Here is a 26,009-nt window from a genome sequence, read left to right as displayed (position 1 = left end):
TAGTGAACTAGATGCTGATGGGGAACTCAGCCTTGTGTAGAAGACAAATCCAATGCAAATGAAATAAAAATATTGAAAGCTGACAAATACGTCCCCAGGACTCAAAGGGAGCAGCTATTATTCTGCCTGGAAGGACCATAAAGAGCTCCCATGGGAGGGGCCCTGAAAGCCAGGAAGACTGTGTGTTTGCTTGTGTCCTGTTTGTAGGTATAATCAAGGAAGGAAGAGGCAAAGGCAAAGTTCTCAGAGTGTGAAGGTGTAAGTGATTCAGGAAAGGCTGGTACTATGAGGGCACCCCCTCCCCTCCACCAAACTGTGAGTTCTCAGAATCCAAAGCAAGGTCTGTATCAGTGGATACAGACTCAACGGCCTCAAAGCCTCACAGAGCACCAGGGATACAGAGCATGCTCAGTAAGAGCACGGGAAGGAATGACTGCACATAGGAAATGTGCTGGTACAGGAGAGGGGAAGATAATTTGGGACATCAATCTACAGAGCATGCTTCTCTGATCTAGGGTGTTTTCTAACTTGATTTCTTGAAGGTCAGTTTCACTGAGTGACAAATAATTTCCAACATTCTTTTATATTATATAACATAAAATAGAAAGTAAAATCAAATGCATTTTTCAGGGAGAAAAAACATGAGCTTACAAAGAAATTGAACTACCTTACAAGGATATACCCCCAAACATGCCATCCAAATCCCACCCTGAAAAGCGCGTCTGTGGACAAGTTTGAGAACAGTCCTAAATAGATCTCATCAATTCATAATTCTGGATTCATAATTCTGCTACTTCCAGAGGATTCTGGGTAAGAGAGAGTTCAGATATATCTTCAGCTTTGCAATACAGAGATTAAAGTACTTATCTGGGTAGAACACATTATTAAAATATACTCAAATTTAGACATGGAGTAAATAATTGACATGATTTCCTCACTGTATTTTAAGTTTCCCACTGCAATCCTCCCGTGATGGGGCCTGAAAAGAACAATTCCTCGGTAAAACCCAAATTAGTATTTAGCTTTTAAAAATGAAAGAAATATTCTATCTGCATGCCAGGTCTTGTAAGCACATTAGGTACAGGGTACTTAGTGACCATACAAAATCCGTTTCAATATTTGAGACAGTTTACGGTTTCAAGCAATGGCATTATACCACTGTAAAATGATCCGCCATTTGAAAGTCGGTTTTAAAAAATGCACAAAATAACAAAGACTTCACTGCCGAACAGTACTTGAAAAAGCAGTTCCTTAAGCACATTTCAGTGTTGGTGTAAAGATTATGAACTAACAGACAGAAGGGAAGTAAAGGACAGAGAAATAAAAGCTGGAGCATTAGTCATTAGTGGCAGAGAGATGGCTCAATAACAAGGCAAGCACTTCAGAAACGCTCTTCATTGATGAAATGGTAATTGAGCTCCTACCATTTGGCCTGGGTGGAGCTGGGGCTCCAGCCCAGTGGGGAAGAAAGTCGCATGGATAATTACCACACAATGAAGCAGAGGTGGTGGGCAGGAAGAGGGGTCAGAAAGGAGTCCTAGAGCTCAAATTAGAAAAGGTGTGTGCCCTGGCCAAGCTGTGGGGCAGAGGGAGAGAAAGATGTGTTAGACAGATGGCAGGACCACCAGAGCTAACATGACAGCATCAGTCAGGTGCGTGCTGAGGGGTCACGGTGTCATTCAGAGGAGTCACGGTGTCATTCAGAATGGCTACAGCACAGGGGTGTGAGGCCAGGGAGGGGCTGAGGGCAGGACCACCATAGCGCCTCCTCCCAAGGTAAGGGGGTGCACCTGTCTGACGTGGATCTCCTGATGTATGTTTTGGGGGGGCCCTCTGGAAGCAGTGAAGGATAGTACTGACAGACTGAACTAGAGACAGGATAGCTAGGTGACCAGATCCAGACATGAGCTGATGACAGCGTAAGCCAGGGGTGGTGGGGACCCGAGGAGAGGTGGGTGTTTACTAGGTGAGTAAGGGGCCTCGGGGCTGGCTGGATCTGGGCAGCGAAGATGCAAGAGGAAGAAAAGGCTTCCCTGTTTTGGGCTTATGTGATGGGGAGGTGGGTGCCAACAGATTAGAGGAGGAATAAAAATTTAGAGGCATTTGGACCAGCAGATGGCAGGTGGAAAGTCCTGGAAATTGCTGGAGGGGGTGGGGCTCAAGGGAGGTCAGGGCCACAGACATACTCACAGGGGGTGGTAATAGGGGACTGTCCATGAAGTCACTCAGGGAGGGAGTGAAGAGTACAAAGGATAAAGGGGCAGAGAAGGAAAAGATGGGGCCCAAGGTGGCTGGAGTAGGGCAGAGAGGGCAATGGCTGAGAACCAGGACATTCCAGGCTAGGTGGTGCAGAGGGCCTTCTAGATGGACCGCAGAATCTCTGAAGACGTGGCAGCAGGCAGGGGAGCAGAAGCGGACAGAGAACCAGCCCCAAAGTCTTCAGCTCACAGGAGGATTGGTCACCGGCAGTAGTGAGGAGGGACAGAGTCCTGTCACGGACACCTCTCACTGCCATCCCTGGCTGCACACTAGATCACCAACCTCCCAGCCCCACCCCACGCCGACCATAGCAGAATCTCTGATGGTACTGCAGTCATGGGGTGTGGGAGAAGAGGAGCTTGACTGCATGTCCTGTTGGGGGACAGCAACCTCAGGACCAGTTGGGGGGGGACTCTTGGAGTCAGTGAGTAAGGAAGGCAGTGGCTAATGGCAGAATGGAAGACATGTGTGGGGGAACACATGGCCTCAGATGAAGAGTTGGTGGGTGAATGTCCAGAGGCAGGCAGCCAGGGAGAACTATAAAGAAGAAAGGAACAGGAAGCAGGGAGAGCAGTGGCTAGCAGAGAAGATAGCTAAGCAGGCCAGCCAGAGGCTCCTAGGGGCTGATGAACGTGGCTGTAAGGTGCATGACCCCATCTGGCTCAAAAGCACCAAAGGCAGGGCAAAAATACCATTTTTCAAGGCCCTCTTTCCTTGGACCTACTCTTTTCAGGAAAACATGAGTGGCACAAAGGAGTGAGTGGAACCACATTTTCCAGACACTCGATGAAGAGTGGTTTCCCAGGCTCCCTGGTGCTAGAAAGGGATTCTCCATGGCAAATGAGGTGCCCTTCTCAGGGGAGGCAGGGTCAGACTGCGCCATCCCCACCCTACCCACTCACCCACTCACCTTTCTGCGGGTTTTCAGCCTGGGTCGACTCACCTATGGTTAGAGCCCTTCCTGTCTCTGCTACTGAGAGTGGTTTCCTCCTGGGGGCCAAGTTAGCCCCTCTATTTTCTGCCTTAACCACATGGAAAAACCCAAGGCTAATAAATCACCTGTGTTGATCACACCTTTCCTGCAGCATTTGCATTTTCTGCTTTTCTGAAGGTTACTGTGATCCCTGGGCAAATCATGCAGACCTCGTGCTCTGCTACAAAGCATGTGCCCCACTCAGATCCCTCAACATTGCCCCACCAAGAGCTTCACTGTAGTTGAACCCTCTACTCCTTCCTCCCACTGGTTCCCGATTCACAAGCATGCCATCTGGTGGCCAGAAAAGACACCCTCAGGCTGCATTGCCTTTTGATAAGCACACCCAAGACCACCAAGGGGACATTAAAAATTCTACATGCTTCTAAGGAAACTTACTAAGAGGACTGGACAGCAAAACTTCAAGCTGCCAATCAATGTCTTTTAAAGATGTGTCTGCTAAGATAGCTAATATTTTTATACTTTAGATGAAATGTAGAACTGCATGTTTTTGCTCTTAAGCACTTAGTGGAAAATAAGGAAAGAAATACAATGATGGGGACATAGAGAAGTTTGGGATTCTAAATCTTGGGCAAGTCACTTAGGTTCTCTAGGTCTCAGTTTCCCCTTCTGAAAAACTATAAAGAGGCCAGTAAAAGCCATCAAAAGTGCTAAGATTCTAGGATCTGTAATCAAACACTTAGGCCATACAAGGGTCAAGATAAAGCCCCTTATAAAAACCTGGTGGCTGGACATAAAAGGTACTCAGCTATTCGTGGTGAGAATCAATAGCAGTGATTCTTTTATGATAGAAGTAATATAACTAATCACCTATTTGTTTTTAAACTACTGTTTAAACAAAGAATTAGAATAAGGGTCTAAACATGGAATTTGATCTCGGGCTCTTACATCTTCTAGTGAACAACTGTGGAAATCCATGTATCCTTCAACACTGAAAGGACCCCTCTCAGTATATTATCTTTCAAAATTTCTTCTGGACATGCACACATCCCCAGCAGCAAGGCTTTCATTGGGCTATTTACTCTATTTCCTACTCACTCATCCTAAGAAAAATACAACCTCATGTTTGAGGAAGCAGGACTTCCCCTTTTGATCTCAGCCAAAGATATGTACAGACAGGAAACCTTCATCTGCCATTATGAAGTCGGTCTTTGGGGAGTCAGATAAGGTCTGGATTTGACAAGCACAATATATTAGGATCCATCCCTGCAGCAAAGAGGAACTTTCTCATTTCCAGTGGGTTTTTCCCAATAGCCCAGAACAAGTCCTGTTGTAAATATGTAGGTGTCCATGTTTCGAGTTCTGGAAAGCACTTACTGAAACCTGAACCAGATAAGAAGCACTAAGGATCTGAATCTAATAAACACCAGAACAAGACCCATACCATCTGTGAAGTTAGGGGTGTAGGTGGGAGAGCTCTTGACTTCTTTCAACATTAACTTCCTTCACTTACAGAAGGACTAAAGAACTAAGTAAAAAGGCAAGATGAGTGAGCATGGCCAAGGTCAGCTATGCTAGTCAAAGGTCAGCCTCCCCTGCGACCTACCAAGCACCCAGGAAGAGCTTTGCGTGTGCGTGTCGCACCTCCAAGCAGACCCTCCCGGCTGCACGCTCCAGAGGTGAGGGCTACAGCTGGATCCTCACAAGCTTTTGCAGAAGGGCCTGGGAGGTGCAAACTGCCTTCGCGTTAGCACTGTCCCGCACGCGCGTGGAGGGTGTGGGCAGCACTCCAATCCCAACTAATCACCCGACCATCTCCTCCTGCCGGGAAACTGAGAATCCCTCAAAATGTCAATTCCCAGGCTCGGGAGGAAAAATGAGGTTGTGCTAGCAGGAAATGAAGTTGTGCTAGCGGCAAATGAAAACCTTACGAAGTAAAACTACGTGACCCCATAAGCTCTAGTTCTACTTCTATAGCATCTCATTCTAAAGACATCAAATGAAATACCAATCGTTAGGGACAGGCTGGTCAACATTTACACGTACAATAAATATATGGCAACTAGGCACTGAACCTTTTTCATGTGGTAAAATATACATGACATAAAGACGACCATTTTAACCATTTTTAATTGTACAGTTGAGCGGCGGGCGTTAAGTGCATTCACCATGTTGTGCAACCATTACCACCATCCATCCTCCAGGGCCTTTTCATCATCCAGTGTGAAATTGCCCGTTCAACAAGAACTCCCCATTTCTCTACCACCACCACGCCTGCCCTCCAGCCTCCAGCAACCATCGTCGTCTTCTCTCTCTGATTTTGGGATCTCACACAGTGGAACCATAGAATAGCTGTCCTTTTGTGTCTTGCTTATTTAACTCAAAATAATATCTCTAAGGTTCATGTAAAGCATGTGTCAGAATTTCCTTTTTAATGCTGAATAATATTCCATTGTATGTATACACCACATTTTTGTTTATCCATTCATTGTGACATTTGGGTTGTTTGCCTGAGGTATTTTTTTAAACCCTGTCTTCAAATGTGATCTACAATTCTCAAAGGCCTCTCTGATTTTCTAGCTCTGAAAAATGCTAGGAATTACACTTGGCTTAAACAGATATTTAAGCTAATTCTCACCATAATGGGTAAATCAATACATTTTACTAGTGGATACACTCTAAATCCTGCTTTTAATAGACTGGTCAGATAAGGGAAATTGCACCTTCCCCTCCATTTTATACAGAGAGCAGACAGAATGCTTTTTTTCCTTCTGCTTCCACTTTCAAAATGTCATTTTATAGCCACAAGGTGGTCTATACCAAAGGGAGTAAAAACAAGAGTATTACTAACAATAAGAAGAAGGAATTTTATCTGAGTCAGTTGCCAGAGAAAAGGTTACCAGCATTGCTAACTGTCTTGCAGACGGACTTGCATTACCAGGACAGAACAGCTTAGCTGCAGCTCTGGATAACAAGTTGAGGCAAAGCCCCTTTCTTCCCTTTTCACAGAATAGGTAGCAACATACAGAGGGCCCCTTTTTATTTATTTGCCTTTGTGTTACCTTGCCACAGATGAGGTTCTGCTTTTTAGGGTCTACAGAAAGCCGATTTCCAGAAAGGCAGTGGATGCGTTTTAGCATCTGAATTGAATTTAAAGGACTAGGGTAAAGCTTGAGGTGAAGAGCAAGCAGCTCAGTGTCTCTCCCAGGAGAGGCTCCCACCCTAGAGGGGGGAAGGCCACACTTGGGTGGAGGGCAGAAGAAACTCATTCTGGTTGGCCCCAATGTTCTCACAAAATACAAAGCTGAGTCTCCTTGGGATGGGTCTTCAGGGGGCATGTTAGCAACTTACTCTCAAAATGGTTCAGAAAAAATAACATGTATATACATAGACAAAGTAAATGTGGCAAAATGTTAATGAGCGAGTCTAGGTGAAGGGTACCCTGGAGTTCTTTGTACTACTCTTGCAACTTTTGTAACTTTATTTAGCAGCACTTTAAAGTCTAGAGGCAAGCTCAGAGACTGGAGATGATGGTGCTTCTAAAGTAGTAGGAATATAGATTAAAAAGGTGTGGGGATTGGAGCCAGACTACCACAGATTCCAATCCAAGCTATGTGAGCCTTTGGGGAAGTTACTTGACCTCTCCAAGCCTCAGCTTTGACATCTATAACTTGGGAGTAAAATATTTCAGGCTTTTTATGTCATCTCTAAATCCTCATATAGCCTGCACTCAACAAATGGCCCTGTTACTAACTACTACTGCTGTAATTACCATGCCTGAGAGCAACAAAGGGTGGATAAGAGAGTAGCAGAGAAAGTATTAGAGCCAGGCTGGGATCTAAGATGGGCAGGAAAGCAGAGGTGGAGGGGGGATGTGGAATGAACTGAAGCTATGAGGGAAAATGGCATCTAATTAAAGATATATAAAAGGAAGGACATAGATAGGTACCAAACCATAAAATTATAACCATTCATGCCATCAACACTCCTGGCCAGCTCAGCAGACTATAGCTATTGTGAAAAGTGAAAAATTGTGTTTATGACTAGTTCCAACACTTAGTGTGTTTATTGCATTCACTTACTCTAACAGGAGTTTACAATAGGTATAAAAGTCTATGTTGAACCTCAACCATAAAAAACAAACAAAACTCCCACAGCAATCAACTAATTTAACAAATTAGTCAACAGATTATCAGTTCCTCTATTAAAGGCAAGATTCCCAAGTATGTCAGCACCTTTACCCTCTAGGTCTTGAAACCAATATCTTCAAAAAAAATCTGAGCCCACATTCTCAATATATGTATTTTTATAAATTACACATGTGTATGCTATCGGCAATCCTTCTATTAAATATCAGCAAGGCTTACTCAGTGTCTTAGTTGAGACAGATACCCACCTTGAAGCTGTTGCCTCTGGAAGGCTAAGCCCACGCTTTCACCTTCTAGAACAGGAATGAAGAAGTCTAGCATTATCCAAGCCCAAACAGATTGACTACAATAAGGCAAAGAAATGCATCTGTTCCTCTATTAGACTTGGAAATGGGTGGGAAGAATATGATGCTCCAACATTAACTTTGTGAGCAAAGCAAGCAACTCTTCTTGGAAGCCCAGGGGATGGGGCTGGGGAACAACAGCCATTTCCCTGAAAACTTCCCAGGTACCACCTTTACCACTCTGGCGGCTGGCTTCTGGTCCATGTATTAAGAACATCTCCAAGATCAGAGGCTTTCTCTCTTTTTTCATAGTCTTGAATAATAATACTCAAGAACTTCTCTGGGGTGTCCCAGAGGCCAGACCCCAATTTGAACCAAGTCATGAGATTTTGCTGCCACTGCACAAAGGACTTTCCAGTGGTAGGGTTACATGGTGGTGGCAACTGCTCCTGTAAATGAAACTCATTAGGTGACCCTCTATCAGAATTGCATACGTTAACCAGCCCCGTAACTTAGGAATAAAGATGGGACTGTACTCCCCCATCACTCATTCATTCACCTAAAAATATTCCCTGAATGCCTGCTGTGTGCTAGGCCCTCCAGCTGCAGGCAACAAGGAAGGTCTCTCTCCCACATGGAATTTATATTCAGTTCCACCACTGAGAAATAAACTAATAATTATACAATTATATAATTACAATGTGACGAGTACAAAGAAGTGCACCGTACAAGGAGAGCTGACCTGACCTATCCTGGGGGGTCGAAAGGAAACATATAAGCTGGGATCAGAAGTGCACGAGGAGACGGGTGGGGGGTGGGGAAGGTGGTGCTGCGCAGTGCTGGACGGACACCTTCAGGGAGTAAGAAAGCACTGAGAGCAAAGGACAAGGCAGGTACTATGTGCAAATGGAGATCAGAAGGAAACGCTGGAGACCCTGAACCGGACCTGCACACACAAACTATTCTAAGAGCACTGGGTTTTAGTCAGAAGGAGCCTCAATCATATTTCCTTCTTCCTAAATACCACCTCTCCCATGCACACACACATTCTTTGAAGGCCTCTTGCAGCCTCAACCGAGGCACTGTCCCACGGTACTGCAATTGTCTGTTTTCCTGTCTGGACTAACTGAAACTCTATCTATCTTCTTAGTGCAACAGAAGGAGAACTGAGAGTTGCACCCTCATCTGACACTCAAGAGACCACAGGAGCTTTAACTTTTTAACTATCACAGCCCAGTGCTTTGACCCAGTGGTTTTTACACTCTAGACCAGTGGTTCTCAAACTTTAGCTTATCCCAGAGTTACCTGGAGAGCTTGTTGAAATGGAGAGCTAGTCCTGCTCCAGAATTTCCAATTTTACTAGCTCTGAGGTGAGGAGGGAGTGCATTTCTGACTAGTCCCAGGGGCTGCTGCTGCTGCTCCAGGCCCCACATGGAGAACCAGGAACTCCCCTCCCCCACAAGACAGGCAGCTGCCAGAAGAAACCCATGGCATTAGTGCCTCAGAAATTTTTTTTACCAGTATCTATATCTTGGAACTCAAAGCAAACCTGCAAAAACAGATTGTCTTGAGTGAGCAAATCTGCCCGGCTTTTACACCTAGAAATCGGCCTCGCACTGGGTCCCCCTGACAAGCTTTGGCAGCCACTCGGGCACAGATTTCTCAAATCCCCGAGCTTCAGAAGTGGGAAAAGTTGCAGAATTCACCAGTCACAGCGACAGGATTCCAGAAGAGTGACACTGGGTGGCAAAGACAACTTCTGTAGCACATCAGACCTCAATCTGCTACACTACATCTGAGGGCCCAGAGCCCACGTCCACAGCCCGTGCTAATCCAGTGAGGGACTCTGAGTCCCACGTGCAGTGGGCGAGACACATAGAAAATAGCACAGGCCTCTCCTAGACTAAGTGCTCATGCACACAGTCCTGCCAAATACCAGGCATTTCTTAGTGAGTAGTCCCATCTATTCACCAATTTCCTAAACTGCTAATCAGATAATTGCAGCAACAGTTAATTCTGCAGCCATTCCACATTTTTAATAAACAAAATAAAAAATAATTAGACCAAAACAATCACATTGGTCTAAAAGCCCACTAATGGACAAAATCAGTTTATTCAAATTTGTTGCAACATTCATCAGATGCTTGTTGGTCAATTTGCTTAAAGAGTGTTCACTTTTCCCTTAATTTTTCTTGGGTGACATTCACTTAGAGCAATACATTTAGCCTACTACCCTTCTGCAAAGAATTCTTAATGACCAGCTCCACATTCGAGATGATTTCTTAATCTCCTTGTAGAAAACAAGACTGAATGTCTGAATACGATCTTGCTGTATTTTCCAGAATTAAAAAGTATAAAAAAATGAAATACTGCCATTTGTAACAACATGAATGGACCTTGAGAATATTATGCTAAGTGAAATAAGTCAGTCAGAAAAAGCGAAGAACCACATGATTTCACCCATATGTGGGATACAAAACTGAAACTCGTGGACACAAACAATAGTGTGGGGGTTGCCAGAGGGAAGGGGGTGGGTAGGAGGGGGGGTAAAGGGGGTCTTAATATATGGTGACGGGAGGAGATGACTTTGGGTAGTGGGCACACAGAGCGACATACAGATCTTGTAACACAGAAACCCACACCTGAAACCTATATGTTCATATTAACCACTGTCAGCCCAATAAATTTAATATTATTTTTTAAAAAGTTTAAAAAGTTTCTAATATGTCCACTGAGAAAGTTTTACTTCTTCCTTATATGGCTCTAGAATAATGGCTATCCCTAAAAGAAAGTAGAAAAGAGACCTATTCTAAAATTGTAACCTTTTAGTATGTAATTTAAATCAATGGCCAATTGGAGGAAACTCAAGTTAAAGGAAGAAAATTTAGTATTTTTGGAAATCTAAATTAATATTATGTCAAGCCCTGGCAGCACTTTTTTTTCAAATCACTAATTAGAGACATGCAAATTTTTCACTGGGGGAAAAAACAGCTGAAAGGGGAAAATGCACCTAATTAAGTAATGATTTTTGTCTTTATTAATTGGTATTAAAAGTATAAATGAGGTTTAAATCTTTTAAACTAAAACAGTTTTTAAACTAATCTCCTTCAGAACTCAAGGAATATCACACCAAACAAATATTGGCAAAAATCTGTCACTTTTCATAGATATTCCTAAGAAATGATAGTTCATATATAAGCGTTCTCGTACTCAAGTGATTTCAACCTTTTGTCATAAATAATCAGCTTGGAAAGCTAATGCTACATAGGCCACAGAGTGTTCAATTCCAGTTTTCAGACAGTTATGACCACTAACTTTTCTCTCTACACACATTTTTAATAACCTATTTTGCAAGAAAATTACTTTTAAAGGCAGCTACCAGTGATTTAATGTTTTAAGACTTTGCTACTTTGGTCTCTCCATTTGGTAGACTCAGAGGTTACCAAGTTTTATGTTAAAAAGTCCATATAGATTCTGACAAGATGGTATAGCAGCAGCATCTCCCCAAACGCACCCCTACCCCAACCTTAAAACAGACAAATATAGCAGAACCCAAAAGGAAAACATCTACAATAAAATGAGATAAGGTATCCCCATGAACCCTATGTATGAGGAGGTAGGGACACACTACCAACAGCTTCAAGAGTTGCCATTAAGTACTCATTAGAGAGCCCAGAGGGCCATTCTGAGAACACCCATATAAACTGGCAGGGGACTTGGCAAGTTCTAATTTCACTAGTGAGTGCAGAGGGAATTTTGACCCATGTATGTCTAACATGCTGGCATGTTCTGGGGTGGGGGAGCTCTAATCCCTATGAACTAACAAATTAGGACAGTCCCATACTGAGGAGAAACTGCTGGGAATGAATCTAAGATAAGCAAACTAGGGGCAATGGAAAGGTTCAGATGGGTTGGTGGGGGTGGGGGTGAAAATGGAAACAAAAAAAGGGTAAGATCTTAGGATGTAGAAAAGTAGAATCTGCCTTTTTTACCACTTCATGAAAACCATGTAAGTGGGTACCCTAGAACCTTGAAGCTAGAAAAGCTACACTGGCCCTACTAAAAATATAGGAAAACTCAAAGTAAACACTAGAATAGAGTCACAGTTGAATTCCAATAGTTATTTAAAGAAAAAAATAAAACAGAATGACATCCCTAGTATAGACAATAAAATCATGACAGACACAAAACAAATGAAAACTAAATATATAACCTACGGTTTCAAAATAAGCTAAAAGAAATTAAATGAATAAAAGAAGCTATAAAGGACAGCATAAATCAGAATTTTAAAAAAACACAGAAATTAGTTGATTGGAGAAAATAGATTTCAAAATGGAGTTAAAGAACTAAGAAAAGAATTCAAAAAGAAAAAAGTCATTTTAGAAAGGAAGGTTAAATAAAAAGAAAAGAAGAGCAAAGAAAATGAATACTGTCTTACAAGAACTAAAAGATGGAAAGGAGGGGGAAACATTTAAATGCAAACAAATTATGAAGACATTAAAAGGATTTGAGGGAAAATGACTGATATAGAAGACAGGCAAAGAAGATCTAACATACACATAATGGGAGTGCCTAAAGCCAACAAAGAATAGAATAGCAAAAGCTATCCTACAAGAATACTTTACTACACTTGAATTTCATATTAAAGTAGTACATCATGTCACTGGGGGAAAATAAATCAGCCCAGAGTAACCAACACTATAAAAAGAATAAAGAATAAAGGTGAAAAAACATTCCTTTGGGTATCTGGGCAAACATATCAAGTTAAACATGAGAGAAAGAAAATCAGGTTGTCAGCTAACTTTGACAACACTTTATGGCAAAAGCCAATACAGTAAAATATTAAAGATAGTTGAGCAAAGAAAAGACAGACCAAGGATTTATATATCAGCCAACCTGACTTGTAAGCATAAAGGCTACAGACAATTTGTTGTAAACATAATTCAGAAAATACTTCCCATGAGTGCGTACTGAGGCATCTATTAGAGGACGCGCTTCAGAAAACCAAAATGTCAGGAAAGACAGGACCTAAGGACTAGTGGCAAGCATTAAATATATATTTACTTGTAGAACTAAGACTAAGTGGTGGTAAGAAGGAGATAGTAGAGTATGTGATTGCTATTTGTTGTGATAAAATAATTTTAGTACAGCTATCAGAAAAATTAGGGGCGGAAGAAGTACATATCTGAAAAATATAGCATGCTTGCTGATTGCTTTTGAGATAGTAACTGAGAGTAAAAGGATCTTCAAATCACAAGCTGGGGGAGAAGAGAGAGAGGAAAGAACAAACTACTAGCTAATTTAAATGTTACAGTAGGAAACCAATTGATGTGTCTCTCACATTGATATTTATTTCTCTTTCTCTTTCTCCTCCCTCCCTTCCACTCTCTCTAAAAAATCAATGGAAAAAATATCCTCAGGTAAGGATTAAAAATAAAAATAAAAATAATAAAATGTACAAAGTCAGAAGAAGTCAACTTGATGTCACCTCACCCAGGCCAGCTAGTGACATGAGAGTTGAAACAGGATGTGCAGTATGACTGATGGTGGCTAAATGTCACTTTGTCAGACCCATGGTGCTATTGGTAGAACACAGTTATTATTCAAACCAAAGGTGGTCAGATATCAACAAGACAAAGAGGAAACAATTTTAAAAGGAGGTGCAAAGCCTCCAGTCCTTGGAGACATCCTGAAGAGCCTTTAGCCTGGAGCCCTCAGGCATCTCTCTCAGCTGTGAAAAAGCATTCTGGTATATTCTGAGAAAAATGCTTCCAAATCACTTTGGCACATTAAAGGCTCCATGAAGGCCTGAAAGTGAACACACCTGTTTGTGTCCCCGGGTGCTGCACACACACCTATTCAACCTCCTGGGTGAGCCCTCCATCAGAACACCTGCTCAAGAAGTTACACAGGCTAGAGCAGTAAAACGCTGAACAGCGGGGAATGCCCAGCCTTCGCAAGGGCAGGACTGGTGGCAGATAGGACTCAAGTGACAAACATCTCAAAAAGCTCCTACTGAGTCCCTGTCCATCTCTCTCCTTTCCCTAAATCTCCTGGTTTGCTTTCTTTGGCCCTTCCTTTCCTGTCTTGAACCCAGTCCCTCCTGACCCTGAGAAACCGAGCCTTTCTGTGCTCCCTTCCTTAATTAGCCATAATACGGAACTGAAATAAAGCTAAATTAAGCTGCTTTCTATGAGACCCTAGACTTTGTTTTTTCTGGGCTCTTCGTGGGCCTGGGCTCATGAGAGGAAAGGAATTCACTAAAACAGAAGCCCCAAGAGGACAAGGATTTTTGCCTGATCTGCTCCCTGCTATACCCATCTCTATGTTTCAATAATTATTTGTGAACACATCTATGAATTCCCGGTAAAGGGTCAGTTTAAAAGAGACCAGAAGGGACCAGCAGAACGAAGCTGTAAACCTTAAGCACTACAGTTGTATGGTCAGAGCTACTGCTCCAGGTCTCTGGTAAGGACGGAGAAGCCTGGGAAAGCTGCCTTGGACTTGCCTCACCTGATGGCAGGCCACACATCGGCTCTTCCACATCCACGCATTCACACATCCACTCCCGTGGCCAGCCTCTCTATAGAAGGTGAGCATTCTAAATAATATCCTTGGAAAATGCTGGAATGTAAATTAGGCTACACATTCAGATCTACTAAAAAATGCATAAACCCTTCTACATATGCTAGTTTATTTTAAAAAGCAGGGGGGTTTGGATCTTTTTTATGAAACTCATGCATTTTAGTTGAGCTAAAAATTTGTCTATTTCCCTGCAGTAAAAATACAGATGACACTAAAATGAGTAGGAAACATTTAAACATCCCAATTAACCATTTTCAAGTGGCTATTCTAAAGACATATTTTGCATTAAGAATCCTGGTTTAATTTAATGACAAAAAGCTTAAAGACCAGCCCATGTGGTTTTACCAGGCCATTTCTTAAAATGGAAATCTTCCCAAGGTACATACTCAACATCAGCCAGTAAAAAAGAAATCTCTCTCTCTCTTCCTTTCTCCTTCTCTAAATATCAATAAAAACAATCCTCAGGTAAGGATTAAAAAATATAGTAAAATAAAAGTACCCATAGTCTTTCCAAATAGAACACTCCTCAACTTTTTAAAAATATTGTCTTGTGCCCAGCCGTGCATGGCTCAGCGGCTGAGCATCCACCTAGGATCCAGGAGATCATGGTTCGATTCCCAGTCAGGGCACATGCCCAGGCTGCGGGCTCGATCCCCAGTCAGGGGCATGCAGGAGGCAGCTGATCAATGACTCTTTCAACATTGATGTTTCAACTCTCTCTCCCTCTCCCTTCCTCTCTCTGAAATCAATAAAGATATAATTAAAAATAAATAAATAAAAATTAAAAACAGCCCAGCTGGGCGTGGCTCAGCAGTTGAGCATCGATCTAGGATCCAGGCGATCAGGGTTTGATTCCCAGTCAGGGCACATGCCCGGGTTGCAGGCTCGATCCCCATTTGGCGGTGTGCAGGAGGGAGCCAATCAATGTTTCTCTCATCATTGATGTTTCTATCTCTCTCTCTCCCTGTCCCTTCCTCTCTCTGAAATCAAAGATTTTTTTTTTAATTTAAAAACAAAAAATATTGCCTTGTGTTCTTAAAAACATGCACTAGCCAAACAACAAGTAGCCAATGCCACCACTCACCCATCACAATTTTAAAATCACCAGTTTACCCCAGAAGCCAAATCTACATTAGATCCCTATCTATAAATACTTCCTTCCAATAAAAAGAGAAACCAAATAATTTCCAAAGTTCTTTGTGATAAAGCCTCCATTGTTCTACCTCTGCCAAGTAATTCCTCTGCTTAGGGCTCTACAAAGGCCATTATATGTAAATTACTGGCAGCCCTGGGTTGCTGTGAAGTTTTAACACCCTCTGAAATAACTGGACTCACCTGGTGTAAACCCAAATGCAACTGGGTGGTTCACCTCACTGAAAGCTTAAGATACAAGGAAAGGAGTAAAGGTTTCTCCTCTTTTCGTTTTCCATATTATTTTCCCCCCTTGGTCAAGAACAAGGCTTTCCTTGCAAGTGTCATCATTCACACCTCTTCCTTAAATGATAAATGTGTGCCTCCCACGAACTGCCTAGGAGCAGTAACCAGTGCCCCTAATTACATTCTAATGCACGCCTGGGGAACCCAGGGCAGAATCTCAAAATGTCCTAAGCCACACAGGACCTTTATCAAGGCTTGGGGGTTTTGCTTGTTGCTAGCTTGGTTTTAGATGTGTTTTTTTAACAAATGAATTTATGCAGACTGCTACATACCTGGCTTATTATTTAACTAAATATTTAAAATCTGTTAATAAGCAGAGTCAAAGATCATCTATTGCCACTATCAGATGTTGAATCTATAAAACCTATTATTTCAGCTAAGGTGAAGGGGTAGGCAGGTTAAGCACTGTAATTAGCCCTAGACTTAAACTCAACGCAAAGTACATACATATTCTCGAACCTGCTCTGGATTTGAATTGTGCATATAATGTATGTAAAATATGCAAAAGTGTGATCTGTACTTTTCCATTTTTAAAAGTTATTTCTGAGGAAGCAACTAATTGACCACATTACACTTCCACAAATCTCATCACATATGGCATTGTAGGAAATACTGCAATTATTGGAGACTATAAATGTGAGTCCCCTAAAATTATCCAATCTCATCTTCCACTAGTCTCCTCTTTCTACGGGAGTCTTTTGGCTGACTGTGACCCTTTGCTTGTGCTGTTGACACCTTGACCAATTCCTGTCCCAGTCTTTAAGATTAACTCAGGTTTCAGATTTTTCTTTGAATCAGCCATTCAACTCAACAAGTAACGCCAACTCCTCCAAGCCAATGGCAATGAATGCCTCCTAAATTCTGGACCAGGACTGTTATTTAAATCTTATTACAAATTTTACTATGTTAGCATCTCCCCAGCACTTATCTTCCCATAGATCCTAGGTGTAGACAACCAGAAGCTATTGAATTGTCATTTTGTTCCTACCACCTTCCCCTGCTGGACTGCTGGCTGATCTCATGTGTGCCATTGAGCCATGACCATGAAATGACCAAAGAGAAAGAGGACAGGTGAAAAGGGAAGTCAGGGTGGTGGGTAAGCCACAGAGTGAACACCCCACCCCTGAGTAATCAAGGCAAAAGGATTTTATGCTTACAGGTCTTTCGGCCTCCCCGAAGCATGACTGGCTCTATCTCAAAATGATCAGTCAGTTGGGCGATCACAGAACACAATCAATTTTAGGTTAGGGTTAATTATGGTAGATTATGGATTTCTCCAGACCTCGAACTTCCTTTTGTTTTTATTTTGGCACTCAGCTTAAGCTATCACACTGCACAGTTCATTCTGTGGTTAGACACACACACACACCCCCATCCCCAACAGATCAATAACCCATTTTTAGGCTTCTTTATTGGCTATTTTCAATATAGCCAAAATTTGTGAAGAGAGCAGTGAATCATGTTAGAGTCTACCCAGAATTTATGAGAAACACTCTATCCCACGGCCAAGGCAGTGACAAAAGAAAAAGAGCTGGTTATTTTATTTAAAAAGATTTCAGACAGGCCCTTAAAGGGTCATCAATCCAATTGAGGTGGGGAGGACCTAACCATCTCACAAAGAAAATTATTTGGCTTTCCTCATACCTTCAGTGCAGACCCTATAATGCAATGAAGTCTTTTCCAACCCTTCCAATCAAAGAATTTTCCTTAAAAAAAAAATCTCAATTGTCTCAAAATCTCAATTGTCTTCTGCGGCAATTATCTTCTGGGGCAATTGTAAACTATTCTAATTTTGTCCCATTCCTCAATCCCATACTACAAATATTTTAAGACTGTCATTCACTAACCCTCCTTCACCTTATCTACTCCAGGCTTAAGAAATCCAGTTTCTTTAAGTTGCCTTCCAAGGGCCTACTTCTCAAAGTTTAATTAACTCTATGCCCTTTTCTACATCCAGAACGTCCACTTTATTCTTCGAGAAAACCTATAAACATCCTTTTTAAATGGCCTAATGCAGAGAATACCTTCAGGGTTATATCTTCCTGCTATATATTTTTTCATGAAAATTTACTTTTCGTGAAAATTTAATATTTATTATACGACTGCTGCACAGCACACAATTCTTTTGTTTAAATTCTTTTTAAATTTTTTTTAACACAAAATTCTTTATAATCCTACCATAATATCATAGAGCCATGTTCCATGGACCATGGACCTGACCCTAGGAAGGATTTCATGTGTGTCTGCCATCTGCAGAATTGAGTTTCAAGTAAATGCAACCTGCAAATAATCAATGAACAAACACAGCAGAGCCCAACATCATATCCCCAACCACCACCACCAAACAAGCTGCTCCTCCCCTTGGCTTTATTTCCATTAATTCCAATTCTCCCAGTTACCCACACCTGCAATAAGTCCCGTTCCCCTTTCCCTCGACCTCTTCAGTGCTGATATATCCAAGGTGCCTGGAAATTTGCCAGCTGAAGTAAGTCTGCCACCTTTATCTTTCTCCTGTCCCTTAAGTGCTATCCCTCCTTTCCAGAGCACCCACCCTAACGCCCAGGCCCTCACCCCTTCATCTAAAGAGTCTGATCATCCATGCCCAGCTCCCCACCAACACATAGCCTCAGCCATGAGAGATCCACCACCCTAAAAGAGGCCCCTCAGAAACCAGGTATTTGGACATCCCTGGTCACAGCAGCATTATTCATAACAGCCAAAGAGGGAAGCAACTGAAATGCCCACTGACAAGTGAGTGGATAAAATGTGATATGCACATGCACATACATATACATATACATACAACATACGCTACGACATGAGTGAACCCGGAGGACATTATGCTAATCAGTAGTTTTCAACCTTTTTCATCTCTTAGCACACATAAACTAATTACTAAAATTCTGCAACACACCAAAAGTATTATTTTTTGCTGATCTGACAAAAAAAAAAAAAAGGGTATAATTTTGATTCATTCCCGCTGGATGCCTATTGTTGTGTTGGCTGTTGTCAATTTTTTATTTGACAACCTAAGGGAAAAGAGGTCAGTGCCCCGAACAGTCAGGTATTGCATGTTTTATAAATTCTTGCGGCACACCAGTTGGAAATCTCTGTACTAAGTGAAATAATCCAGTCAAAGACGAATACTGAATGATTCCATTTATACAGGTCCCTAGAGTGCTCAAATTCATAGACAAAAAGTAGACTGATGGTCACCAGAAAATGGGGGAGGGGGAGAATGGGGAGCAATGGGTACAGAGTTTCAGTTTTGCAAGCTGAAGTGTTTTGGAGAATGATTGCACAACAATGTGAATGCACTTAACTACTGAACAGTACCCCTAAAAATGACTAAGATGGTAAATTTTTATTATGTGTGTTTTACTAAAATTTAAACACACATCCTTTCCTTAGTCTCAGTTGCCCATGGGGGTGTTCAAGTTTTGGGAACAGGTTGCGGAGTGGGCTTAACGGGGTAGAACGACAGAGCAAGCAGCCCTGGACTAGTAAGCACAGCCCAGAGGGCCACTACTGAGTTCACCTCCACCCTGGCCTGGACTTCAAACCTGGACCAAACTCAACACTAAATGCTCCCTGAGGCTAAATCAGAGTCTACCTTTCCAGCCTCTTCCCCTCCAACTCCTTACCCCCAGCCATCACACCAAGAGAAAGATTAGATGAGTCTCAAATAAGATCTTAATGTCTTGCTCTCTATTTCTGTAGCTTTTTCCAAATGAAGTCTCAACTACAGACACTCTACCCTCTCTCTTTTAAGGTGTAGAAATTAATCTCAAATGTTATCTCCCATGTGGACACTTTACTGATCCCTGATCGCTATCACCCACCCACCAAGACAGAAACTCTTCTTTGAAATCTTGCTCAAGCACTTTGCACTTTTTTTTGTTTCTTGTTTGTATTTTATTTTTAAATTATCTCTTTATTTAAAAAATGTTTAATGTTGACATTATTGCAGGAGTCCTCCCCCCTCCCCAGCCTCCCCATTTCTTGCACTTCTTAAGACACCAATTCTACTTTGAATAGGTGGCTGTGTTCTTACCTGTCCCTCTCCCACCCCTAGCCAGTTCCTGGAGCTGCAAGGACCAAGGCATAGAGACTGATAAACCTCTGTTAAACTGAATCTAAAATGTTTACTGAGCATTTACTGTGTTCAAAGTGCTGTGCAGGTGCTGGAGAAGTAGAGAGATGTTAAACCAATATTTACTGAGCACCACTGCGTGTCCAGCCTGAGGTTAGGCACAAGTTCAGCTTGGTCCCTCACTCCTAGGGAAGGCAGTCACGGAAAAGCTGACCTCAATGAGCTTTCAATGCCACTTTACAAGGTAATAGGGCTCATGAAACCCATGTGAGCTACACTTCCTTATTCACCTTGAGAAAATGGCCATTTATAGACCTTTCCCCTCCTAAACTTTTATCCAGCAATCTGTATCCTTTTGAGGGAAAGCAGGTTCAATAAGGTAAAAAAAAAGCCAGGAAGAGAGGTATGCATTACCACTAACTATTGGCTTTAAAAACAACTAGACATTAAATGTATATACTTCATCTTAATACCAAAACATACTTCTAAGATAATCTGGTTTTAAACCATTTCCACTTTTTTTTTTTTATAAGAGATAAAGCTAAAAGAGGAGCATAAAATCAGCCTGATAGTGGAATACTGTGCTGCCCCTGTGAAGGACACTGTGCTAAGCCTGCTATGTGCATAACTCATTTACCCCTTTCAGCAGCCCTATGCCACCATGCCCATTTTACAGATGAGGAAATGAAGCTTAAGGAGAGGTGAAGGGTCTTACCCAGATCACACACCTGGCAAGTGGTGGAACTGAATAAAAACCCAGGTTGTCAATTTCAGAGCCCAAGCTGGTTACTCTAATGCCATAGGCCCTAAATATCAATTTAACTTAATCTTTAAAATTTGCAAAAGTGTTGAAAATCTAGCTGTCAGAAAGGTATGCCTTGGAAGAGATCTAACAAAGCGTGCCATAACCAAACTGTAAGCATGAAGGCTAACGCATAAGATGAATGGGAAAATTATCAGGTATAAATGTTTTCACTGGAGAAATCTTCTGGTTCCCCCATCCTACCCCAAGACCTGTTCAGTCTCTAAAACTAGTGATTCCCAACTGTTATGTTACTGTATAAACCTCAAGACAAAAATTAAAGTTTGTTCCATTTTAAAAGCTGTCAAGTTAGTGCTTATTGGTACCTGCATACAAAGATTATAAAGAGAAACAGTCAAATTCTATATACAGTTTACACATGTGTTATGTGCCTATCCTATCCTATCCTAGCCCTGTGCCAAGCATCTTTACAAGAATCTCTTTCTAATTGTTAGGGCAATCATATTAGTGTAGGCTTTAATCCCATTTTAGGGATAATAATAATTCTTATTTTACAGATAATTACGGCAGACATACACTGAGCTTGCACTATGAGCCTGCCAGGCAACACCATTCTAAAAACTTTATACGCAGCAACACATTTCTGACACAGAGAGGTTAAGTAACTTTCCCAAAGTCACACAGCTAAAACTAGATGAAAAAGTGAAGCTCAGCAAGGTGAAGCAACTTGTTGCAAGGCTACAAAGCTATCAGCTGCGGTGCCAGCAGGCTAATTCAAGGCTGTCTCACTCCTTAGACCTGTGTTCCTTCTATAAGGTATCTGCATGGTACCACCTGGGCTTACCAGGGCCCAAACTAAATGCTTTAATGCCCAAGGGCTGGCAGTAGAGAGTGGTGTTGCCTAGACTAAAGCAACCCAAAGATCAGAGGTCCTATCTAGAGGGGCAGTTTTCAATTCTTCAAGAGATCTGGATATAAATTCTCCATTATTTTTTAAATATTGCCTCAATGTTCTCTTAAAAAGCATCGTGCAGGCCAAACAAAACATGGACTATCAGCTTGGAATTTCTCTTTATTTATTAAGAGTCTAAAGTCAAAATGTCAGAAATCAGAGGTGCTAAACCAGGCTTACTCACAAGTCCCCTCTTCTTTCAACAAAGATTTGCCCTACAATCAAACTTTTACTTGTGGTAACTCCCTTGTAGTCCCCCTCCCTACTCTGGATTTGCAGCCATGAAAAAAAATATCCAAGTTACAGAAATTGCATAGGAAATTTTGCGTATTTAAGATTCCTTCTAATGTCTTTCAATCCCTTTTTGTAAACGTTACCACACATGAATACAATAAAATAAAGCACTTCCCACATCTTAGCCTGTCAAGCTAAATTCATCCTGGAGAAAATTTACCGCCTTTGAGGGGTCACTACACTGCAGTCCAGCTTCAAGAATTCCGCTTAGGACACTGCAGCTCATTTCCTGGTGTCCTTCTTTAATCAGCTGGGGGAAGACTTGAGGAAATGAGTCAAAATCCTACAAGCAACTTCTAGTGGCTGTCAACAACAGCAGCAAAATCCATCACCACAACAACATCTGTACATAAACGTGATCCAAGGGAAGCCACAAAATACTTGGTACATTCCTCAAGAGAATTTGTTTGAGAACAGAAGCCGTGAGTGGTAGCCTGCCCTTGTATATCATCGTGTTCATTCAGGATAATTGGCACAATGGTATTACCCATCACTGAGGGTTTTCTCTCTCACAAGTATGCCACGAGTTTATAATGATAAGACCAGTTTTATTTTTTGGAGTAGAGGATGGAAAAATGTTCAACTGACACCATCAGTTTGGCTACAGTTTATCTTCATTTCTGAGGGATTAACCTCAGGTTTCACTGCTGATTATTCTGGGAACTGACTTATCCTCAGCCAGCTCCTCCAGCTGTAAAATGGTAGGAATCCTGACATTACTGCCCCTTGGGCTTGTTGAGGACTGGAAATGTCAGGTCCAGGCCCCAGCACAGGGCCAGGCACACAGTTTCCAACTTAAGCTCAACAACTAAGTATGATGTATGTCATGTGAAATTTCAGGCACCACAGAAAGTGTGTATTAATGGCAGAGCATACATGATGTATAAAATCCTAAGAATAAACGTGTGGATGACTGGGAAAGACCAGAATGGGGATAAATGACTTATTTGGATCCCTTTGTAAGACCATCATATTATCTCCAGCAGGGTAATCATCCAGAATGTGTACAGCTGCTGGGGATGACTCTAGCCTCACACCTGCAGGAGCAAGGGGAAGGTATGATTCACTGCTTGCAGTGTCATCCTGCTGGGCACAAGTGCTGTAAATACTTGGGGGAGGGGAGAGAATGAAGGGTCCTGCAGAGCTGGCACCTCCTGGCCCTCAAAATGAAACTGTAGGTGAGCACCCGTGGATTGAGGAAAGGGCAGCACAAACCACATCTCCCTGCTTTAGCCAGAGGTAGACTCGTAGAATAGCAGGATACCACCAAAGGATCCCTGTGGCCAGGAGAGGCAGGCACAGAAAGGAATCAGGGAAAGAGTTCAGAAAAGATGTAGAGTCTACACTCAGAACACCGGAAGAGGGGAATTTCAGACCCAAAGGATCCTTCAGGATGTGGATGCCTCACTGTCCTCTTGAGGAAACTGGGCTCCCCAGAATTGAAGCAACCTGCCCAAGGGCACACAGCCAATGCATTGCTGAGAAAAGAAAAACCAGAGGGCAGCAGCAGGCTTTGTCAGTACACCATACTGCACCTCCCCTCCCCAAGCCAGACCTTAAAATTCCCTTTGCCAAAATCTATTGGATGGAGCAGGCTAATTATGAGGAAGAAGGAAGCAATTATTTCATTTTTTAAAAGGGAGCTTTTCTGTGTGATTTGTCTTTCTAGTGCCCTACTGGGGTCCAATTCACATATCTTAACTGAAATTTAATATGCCAAGGCACAAAGATGTCAGGACCAAACGTGTCCTTTGAAACTGAGGTGGTCAAATCCGCCTGGGAATCTGAGCACTCACTCCGGATCCCTCCTACCTCACAAGGGTCCAGATCAAGGCCTCTCTTCCCCCACAGGAAAGCCCTCACAATGCCTTGCCGGGCGGGAAGCAGGAGGCTGCACCTTTAGACTTTAAGAGAAAACAGCAGAAGTCCATGGAGTCCCACAACAGTTCATAGCGATGCTTCCCTTTGGGGCCCTTGAACTCCAGTTCAGACTCACTTTCTACCCTTCCATCATCAGAGTAGACTTAAAGGTTAAACCAAAAAAAAAAAAAAAAAAAATGACCTAGAAGAGAGCAGGGCTTCAGGGGCTGTAAGGGTGACCTGCACTAGTTCAGGCACCAGCGACACCCAGAAAAAAAAGGGAAGGGGCAGGAATCTGACTGGGGGCTTCCAGGAGCCTGCAAATCCTCCTCCTCCACCTTGACACCCAAGTTTCTGAACAGATATAACCAGATTTTCACAACAGCTTTAAAATTCAAGATCTGCAGAAAGTTCCACTCCATCTCCCACCCACTCCCACCTCAAGCGGCCCTTAGGTACAGATATCACGTGGGAGGGGGTGTTGCAAATCTCAAAATTCCCAAACAAAACGGACCTACGATTACAGGTCTCGGACACCGATTCGAGGTGCCTGCAAAGCCCCGCCAGCCCGGCCACTCTGGCCAGGCGCCAGAGGCAGCCGGGGCCAGGGACCTCAGTGTCCCAGCGCTCTGCCCCTGCCTCCCCGAGAGCAGGCGGCCAACGCAGCCTCTAGCCGCTGCGAGACGCGTGGCAGGAAAGAAACGGCACCGCAGTGGGAAGGGGCGAGCCTCCGGCACGGGATCTACAAAAGCAAAAAGTCTGCAACCTAGCGGCTGCTTTCCACACGCCCTGCCCAAGTTGTCTCCGTAGCCGGCACCTCCTGGTTCGCGGGGTACAGCCCCTGAGCGGCACGCCCTGCGCTCCTGGGGCAAAAGCATGACCAGGGTGTCCGGGGGACACCTCAGCCTCCGACTCCTGTCCGCGGGGGACGCCGCGAGCAGAGACGGCGGCGGGTCTGCCCCCGGTTCTGGGGCACAAAGAACGCCCGCGGTGGCCAAGCTGCAGCCACAGAGCGAAGAAAAGGCTCTCCAACTTTGCCCTCGGTGCGGCCGAGAACCTGCGGGCGGTCCTCGCGTGCGCCGGTTACACGCGCTCAACTTTTAACAAAAGGAAGCAGCGGCCGCGCCTCGCACGGTGTAGATAACGCGCTGGGTGCGAACCCCCTCCCCGCCCGCCTCTGCCCCCCGCACCCTCGGCACCGAAGCAACCCCGAACTAGCACGCAACCCGCGCCCTCAGGCTGCACCTCGCCGCCCCCGTTCCCGGAGACCCCAGCTGAGCGCCCCCACCACCAGCGGCTGGGGGCTCCTCTCGCGCAGGTGAGCGAGGCTGGACGCAGGACAGTTCCAGGGACGCCTCGAATCTTTCCGGAGGCTGGAACGCACGGGCACTGGGGACCGACCGGTCGCCACCTCTCCCGAAACACCCCTGAGAGGGGAGCCCTCGGGGGCACGGGCTGCGGAGGGGGGCGCGGCCCCGGTGCCGCCGCACTCTCCCACCTGTCTGGAGGCCGAACGAGAGCAGCAGGACGCAGAGAAAACGCCAGGCGCCGCGAGCGCCCCTCATCGCGGCGGCTGCGCTGGGATCAGAGCTCCGGTCCGCGCTCCAGCTCTCGCCCGAGTGCACCGAGCGCGGCAAAGCCGAGCCCCCGGAGCCGCGAGCGCGGAGGAGCAGCCCCTCCCCCAGCGCCCTCCCCCTGCGCCGGCCACGCCCCTTCCGCGCCCCTCCTCGCCGGCCCTGCCGACGTCCCTCCCTCCCGCCTGGACCGGCTCCCTCGGGCCGAGGCCGGCCGCCGCTCTTTCGACCTGTTCAGTCCCCGGGGGGTGAGCCCACGGGGAGGGGGCACACCGGCCCCTGCCGCCCGCTCCCGACCCGGGAGCCCTGCTCGCACCTCGCCTCCCCCGAGCTGCGGTCGGGCCGCCCGAGGCGGCGCCCGGACGGGGGTGGTGCTGGCAGCTCGCTTTGTGAAGCGGGGCTCCGGGCTCGGACGCGGGCCCGCCACCTGGCAGGTGCTCCCCAGACAATGAAGGCCGCCGCCCGGCCTCCAGCGTCTCCCGCGAGGAGGTGGTTTGCTGCTCAGGTGCAGGAGGTGGTGCGGGGACCGACTGGGTTGGGGGGGAGGGGGGATTGGGCCCCGATTTTCTCCATGCCTGTTAGTCCAAGGGGACCAAGAGTGACACCTGGCACCGTGGTAAAAGGCTGAGCTGGAGCTTAGGTGATTCTTCATGCTCAGCTTCTCCACCTGCTCCTTAACCTATACGCGCGCAGTTGGTTTCTATTGATCTGAGTGGCCTCCGCCCAATAAGCTCCTCCTGAGACTTTTTTGGAGAAGGGCTTTGGAGCAGGGAGGAGTGCCTTGTGAAGTTTGCTCTGGGAAACTGAGTTTTTAAACCCATTTTCC

At 44.3% G+C, this 26,009-nt stretch overlaps 1 protein-coding gene across 12 annotated transcripts in view; it reads right to left on the bottom strand.

The window, feature by feature from the left end:
- Positions 1-25,289, bottom strand: part of KIT (KIT proto-oncogene, receptor tyrosine kinase) — a gene marked incomplete at its 5' end in the record, with an annotated part of 77,656 nt that extends 52,367 nt beyond the window's left edge. For 9 of the 12 annotated variants that reach the window (XM_081148160.1, XM_081148162.1, XM_081148164.1 and 6 more), the window contains one exon: positions 25,108-25,247. In XM_081148160.1, the coding sequence (XP_081004286.1) occupies positions 25,108-25,174 (67 nt within the window). Of the gene's footprint in view, positions 1-25,107 lie in introns of all 12 variants that reach the window. The other 3 variants (XM_081148155.1, XM_081148158.1, XM_081148154.1) reach the window with 3 other exon arrangements.
- Between the last annotated feature and the right edge of the window lie 720 nt (positions 25,290-26,009).

Source organism: Miniopterus schreibersii (genome assembly GCF_964146895.1).
Source record: "Miniopterus schreibersii genome assembly, chromosome: 1".
Classification (NCBI taxonomy): domain Eukaryota; kingdom Metazoa; phylum Chordata; class Mammalia; order Chiroptera; family Miniopteridae; genus Miniopterus; species Miniopterus schreibersii.
The sequence above is the reverse complement of the archived record's forward strand: the minus strand, read 5'-3'. Positions and strand labels throughout refer to the sequence as shown.